Source organism: Amblyomma americanum, chromosome 3, assembly GCF_052857255.1.
Source record: "Amblyomma americanum isolate KBUSLIRL-KWMA chromosome 3, ASM5285725v1, whole genome shotgun sequence".
NCBI lineage: Eukaryota > Metazoa > Arthropoda > Arachnida > Ixodida > Ixodidae > Amblyomma > Amblyomma americanum.
This window is the reverse complement of record NC_135499.1, coordinates 183,059,372-183,065,871: the sequence shown is the minus strand read 5'-3', so window position 1 is coordinate 183,065,871 and position 6,500 is coordinate 183,059,372. Positions and strand designations below refer to the sequence as shown.

Below are 6,500 nucleotides of genomic sequence, written 5' to 3'. Positions count from 1 at the left end.
TGTGTACTGCTTGCTGACAATCTATGAAACCTTTTTAATCCAAATTCATCCTTACGGGCTACACACCAGGTGCGGACTATCTAAGCAAGAAGTTTTTAACTTTAAGCTGAAATTCGCTCCTTACGGACTATACATCGGGTGCGGACTATAGTGCTGAAAATACAGTAAATGTGCTTAATGACATGTCTTCTCGTTTTTTTTTAATATTTCTGTTTTGCCCCCCCCAAAAAAAGGGTGCTTTTTTTTTTCAGCATTCAAAATTGCGTAACTTTTACATCTCTAGCCTGCATTACGGCTTTTCCATGTCCTTATCTCACAGCTGCGGAAAGGAAACCGTGCTGTCATCACCAGCTGAGCAGTTTTTCAAGCCCAGGAAACATGGCCTAGTTTTCGCGGCTGCCACCCCGCGCCACGTGGCGCTGAACACTCAAAATCACCGCAGTAATTTTAAATGTTCTGTGCATCCCATTTATTTTCTATGGCCGTCTGAAACAGTCTGTGTGAGCGCAGGAAATATTGTATAGGTGAGATTTTGCAACGAGGAGAACGAGTCGGCCATGATAATCACCACGTTCGCGCAAAATCTGCCAGGACAATCCAGTTTTCCCAAAATTAGAAGTTTAAAAACCAGGGGAACATTTAAGATCGCCAAATGTGTACGACGCGATAGCGTTAAAGGGTGCCTACGATAGCTTAAGGGCATCCCGACGTACCTTTCGCAGACATTGACACGCTTGCCGCCGTCACATACTGCTTTATTGCACATTGTCATCCATAATAATTGGTAACGCTCATTAGTGACCCTAATTACCGAAGTGTTCCTGCACCGTATATCGTCTACTGTGAGGTGTGAGTTGCTCGTACAAGGCATCCATTTATCCCACTGAACTAACGTCCTTCAGTTGTGCAGAGGTAGCGTGCGTGGCTCCCGACCCAAAGAAAGGAGGTTCGATTCCATTTGACCACTACTTCATCTCCGCGAAACTGCTTTCCTACGTCACTACCCTCTCGACCAATCAGGATTTTCCAGTTAGAACGAAGCCGATGCCGACCTCGGGTTTTCGGCCTAACAGTACGATTAACGCTGTCGCTTTAAAATATCCCCATTGAGTTACGCGGTGTTGGCTAAGTGTGGCCAACAGATGGCGCTAGTTGCATAATGTCCGGGAATGTTGGGCATGATTGGAGGAGAAATCGCCCCGTGCGACCGCATTGAAAAATGTATGGCCATTATACTCACCCTCTCTCCCAGAAATATCAGTCTTTACATGGTACCCCGCGCTTGCACTTTTCAGGACGCCATGCCATGCCCAAAATTTTCATTGCATGTTTAACGAAATTAGAGTTTGGAAATTGGAGTCTTGGTGTTCCTTCGCATAAAACAAGCAGGTCCACAACCTCTGCGTATCTTGAGGAACAAACATCGCAAATATTTGCCTCAAGTTCCAGCTTTCTTCTGACGGGTGCAGCCAACGGATCGAGCTCCGGACTGCCGCTCAGTCGTCGCCATTCCGGCACACACAGTCGCAGTCGGTAAACCAAGTAGAGGCGCCACACTTAACGTACTTAAAAAATACGTTATTACGCCATAGCTGCGTAATAATATAATGCAGACAACAAAGTGGTGGGACTATTGTGCATTTTTTAATTGACCTATCGTTTAATTTTCTCTCTCCTCTACGCTGATGGTAACCAGGGCGCCCATATTCCGTTGTTGTTCTCAGGAAAGCCTGCAGGGTCGGTCGGCTTGTTCCTTACTGGCACCGCAGCTGCTCGGTAGAAGTCAATGCGCTTCTTCAAGGACGCCACAACCTGTCATATTAGGTAAATGGAAACCACAAGTTTCAATCATTACTCATGCACAGGCGGCAATATTAAGCTCGTCAGCATTCACAACTGCTTTGGTTAAGTAGGCAGTTAATGTTCATTCAAAACTTGAATAACTTTCACTCCATACCAGTGGTGTAGCCGGAAATTTTGTCCGGGGGGAGGGCTCATGTTGAAGCGCGGCCTCCTCATAGAATTTGTAGAAGGATCAAACGGAACAAAAATAACTGCATTGTTTCTGTGTTTTAGATAACGCTACGCACTGTCTAGACAAGTGAAATATGTATTTTTTAAATAAAATAATGTATTCGTATCTCTTAAAAATCGTGGCAGACATGATTACAAAACAAAACTGAGCAGAAGTCAAGACACTGGAGAGAAGGAAACAGGACGAGCTCGTCCTGTTTGCTTCTCTTTTATGTCTTGTGCCCTGCTCAGTTTTATGTCATGTAATCATGTCATACCAACTATCCCCTTATCGTTCACTCGTGGCAGACATAACTGATACCAATGCTTCCATGTTTTTGCGTATTTATTAAGCAAAGAAAATATCACACGAAGCCTAGAACTATATCGGCCCGGAACCAGCAAAGCAGTGAATGCCGCTGATATGAAAAACGTAAAGGCCATGAAATTATCAAGTAAAGGACAAATATTTTTAATGAATGTTTGTCGTTCAAGAACCTTAACATTTTTGTACATATGCAACGGCCAGGAAAAAATCTCAATGACGCTTTCCTTCGTTCCAGTGTACTGCGCAGCAGCAGCTGTCACCGGTCATGTATTGCAACTAATTGCACCGAAATTTTAGTCGCAACATCGAGCCATCGATAGGCCTTGAAAGTTAGCGCTGGGATGGGGCCCCTTGCGTTACATGAATCCAGGTACATGGGAGTTGCCACGAAATTCAACCGGAGTTAGCAACGTTCGCTCCAAAATGTTTTTGTTTTTTTCTAGTCTGAAAAAGACACTGTAGGTGGCAAAATCCAGAATGACTTCCGGCGCCCGCGGGTTCGATCCCGACCACGGCGGTCGAAATTCGATGGAGGCGAAATTCTAGACACCCGTGAACTTTGCGCTGTCAGTGCGTGTTAAAGATCCCCAGGTGATGGAAGTTTCCGGAGACCTTCACTACGGCGTCGCTCATAGCCTGAGTGGCTTTGGGACGTTAAACGCCCGTAAACCATAAAAAATAAACCTTTTTATTTCTTTTTTCTACGACTGCACGGTGTAATGCGCTGCTCCGCTAGCGAACAGGAGGTTGAAGGTTATGGCTCTGTAATAACGCCACTCTTCCCTCATGCGTCGCCTTCAGTCCTGGCTTCCGGTTGTCCTAGCGCCAAGTGCTTAATACCATAAGAGATTCAAGGCAGTTTACGTTCACCTCTTTCATCTTCTTTCGTTCACATTTTTCGTTCACCTTCTTTCGTTTACGTTCACCTTCTTTTCGGTTCACCCGCGCAAAGTTCATTTGCCCGACACTTCTCTGTTCCTGGCAAAACTACGCTTGTTGCCGTCCTCCTCGCAGCGAGCTTTCGGAAACCTTCCTAATTCCCGCACGACAATGTCCGGTGTTATTACAAATTACGAGAGTCGGAATTTGGTTCCAAGACAAGGGAGGGGAATGCGCCATGTGGCCGCATTGTTTGAATGTCGGGTCGCCGCTGTGGGAAAATCGTAAGGTTGGATCGGCGACGCCGATGTAAATCCGGCATGAATACTTTCTAGGGCGGGCAGTTTCTGCCCGATGAGTTCATCGAGCTTCGACGTGAGCAAAAGCGCATTAGTGCCAAAAGGCGAGAAGTAATTTCAATCAGGTTCGATCGAGGCAACTCCGACCAAGTCTTTTTTACAGTGTTATAAGCGGCCAGACCTTAAGTTTTTATTTATATCCGAGAATAAGCGTCAGTCGGCCGCACGAATTTATTTCCGATTGTGATCCATCAGCAAAAAAAAAGAAGAGGCCCCGAAGTGTCATAAAAAGACGGTGGGAACTCTCTTCGTCGAAGCGGTCATCTCTGAAATGTGCCTCTGAAGGAACAGGGCACTGACACTGCTCCGCGGTACATAACAGCAAGCGCACTAAATGTTTTCGGCTAGCTGCACGAATGGAAGCCAAGGGGAGGACTGCGCTCGCGCACAGAGCCGACATCGTCATGCAGCTCCGGACAGTTCGTAGTGAACTTACTCGACCACTGCAAAATCCTAGCCGGGCCCCGAGCGGTTGTTTCCTGTTTCCTACAGTAACAGGGACGACCACACACATCATGAGTGGATCTCGATCAAAAAAGAAGCTGTTCACGATAATAATACAATAGCCTGGTGAGTATTTTAAGAAGACAACAGTCGTAAAAAAACTTGCCTGACGATTACCACTGTGTAACGCGAGATTCTGCGACAGCTTAGTCACGTAGAAGAGAGATTTTTCCGCCTCCGCATGCGGACCTTAGCAAAGAACAGGCCACGATGCCAAGAAGGATCCAGACTCGATCCATTACAAGCCCCCACAGGTTATAATTTATTACGAACGGGGAGTATAACCCCGCCTGCCTAAAATGCCAGCAATTGGCAACCCAAGCTCACATATCTTGGGGATGGGAGGTCAAGCCTCCACCTCGTATGCTCCTGCCAGCTCCCTCCGAAGACAGCTGTAATCAACTGCTGCTGAAGCAGAAGAAGACAGCACAGGCAGCGCTTGTTAACGGGGCCTTGGAGGTCACCCCTCTAGGGGGGTCACACTGAGGTACAGTCGCACACCATCTACAAATCCTTGGCAATAAAGTTATTTCTCTCTCTCTCTCTCTCACACACACACACAAACACACACGCCACGTGCACTACATAACACAAGAATAACAAATAAACGTACTGCATTCAAGGTGTCCAACGATATATGAGACAGATACTGCGCCATTTCCTTTCCACCAAAAACCAATTATTATTATTACTGCATTCACGTCCACAAATCACGTGCACTACATAACACAAGAATATAAACAATAACGAATAAACTCACTGCATTCATCTTCACAAATATATTTCTGGAGGTGAATGCAGTACGTTTATTCGGTTTTCTTTCTATTTTTGTCTTATGCAGTGCATGTTACGTGACCAAACTGTCGCTCACAACGTCAGTGGGTTCTGACCACTCAATGTGGCGCGTCACCATGGCGCATTGAAGTGACGCCATTACACGCTGATAAATCAGTGCGAAGCAGGGTTACACCATTGCAGCGTGTCGCGTTGCCATGGCGCATTACAGTGACGTCGTGAGTGACGTTACTTCACACTAACCAATCAGCGTGGTGTGGTGCTGCGCCGACAACGCCCACGTCGACGCCGCAGAACCAGGAAACGTGCCCTCGACAGCTGTCGCTGCATACGATTCTGCGCCTCTTCATTTTTGTGCATCAAATTGTCAATATCCTGGTTATTTCTCCACTAAATTTGAGAACGAGTTTGGCTATAATACGCCAAGACTGAATCTAGTTAGAAAACAGAAAAGCTGTGTTGGTCGCATAATATTGTGGAGTAATCAATAAATTAATGCTACATATTTGTTCTTTTTCATATTGCTCATGCCTGTAGGTCCCTACCTCGCTCCCAAGCAACCTGAACGGACTATTTAACATGGCAGCCATAAGACAGATAAGCTTTCTTTCCTAATCAACGATTTGGGCACACCACTCTTTAACCACCGTACATCCTATCGGAGCCAAACAAACATGCCTCGCCGCCCCTGTAGTTTCTCAGAAAACTTTCTTTCGCTTTCAGCTGGGTGGTTCTATTTCGTAACAGCCGCCAAATTTTTGTGTAATTGTGACTTCAACGCTTCAATCATGGATAAACTAGTGTTGTTAATCGAAAGATCAATAATAAGCACTCACGTTCTGGTGAGAGTCGGCCAGATTATTCAGCTCGCAGGGGTCTTTGACGACGTCGAAGAGGTAGACAGAGGTGTTTGAAGAAAAGTTCTGTTTGACCCTTTTGCCGCACGTGAGCTCGGATTTTCGCCTCCATCCCTTCGAGAACCGCACATTTCTCCTGTACAGTTTCCTGAGGACGTCGGCTGCAGTGGACTGGACCATCAGTCTGTCCAGGTCGTCGACCGTGCGATTGCCGCCCGGAGCAGGGTAGCGTAGGTTGAACACACGGGTGCCATCTAGAACCAACTTGTAGCGCGAATTTCGAAGCGCCGAGGTGTTCGCGAATACGTTGTCATAGTTGTAAAGTATCTCGGTACGAGGCGATCGCCGTCCCTTGAACAACGACTTCCACATGTCGTGTCCGTCCAGCGCCTTCAGCTTCGCCGAGTTTCCTCCTGAAAGAACACGTTGTAAACCAGTGAGGCTACTTATTGAGAGAGTACCAGCGAAGCCGCTGAGAGACTTCAACAACGTTCGTATAAACAAACTTAAATATCCATTCAACTTTTCAACCTGTGCAGTTATCAGAGAGGTGTAAGCACTAGACTATTTGTCTCCCACGGTTTCGGCACGCAAGTTACGTGATTAGGGCATGTATACGTTACCTGATTACCATTCAGTGTTTCTTACTTTTATGTATACGTTACGAGGTTAGCATTAAAATCGTTCGTGTTTTCATGCGTATCCATTTATTTTGATCATTTGCCTATAACTGCAGACCATGACATCTACGATATCATCTTGAAA

At 46.1% G+C, this 6,500-nt stretch overlaps 1 protein-coding gene across 1 annotated transcript in view; it reads right to left on the bottom strand.

Annotated features, from left to right (window-relative positions):
• Nucleotides 1-1,631: 1,631 nt before the first annotated feature.
• The window catches only part of LOC144123526 (arylsulfatase B-like), a 28,231-nt gene continuing 23,362 nt past the window's right edge, over nt 1,632-6,500 (bottom strand). The window contains exons 10-11 of the mRNA XM_077656343.1: nt 5,715-6,148; nt 1,632-1,812 (exon numbers count right to left, since the gene is read on the bottom strand). Coding sequence (XP_077512469.1) covers nt 1,678-1,812; nt 5,715-6,148 — 569 coding nt within the window. The 3' untranslated portion in view covers nt 1,632-1,677. The remainder of the gene's footprint in view (nt 1,813-5,714; nt 6,149-6,500) is intronic.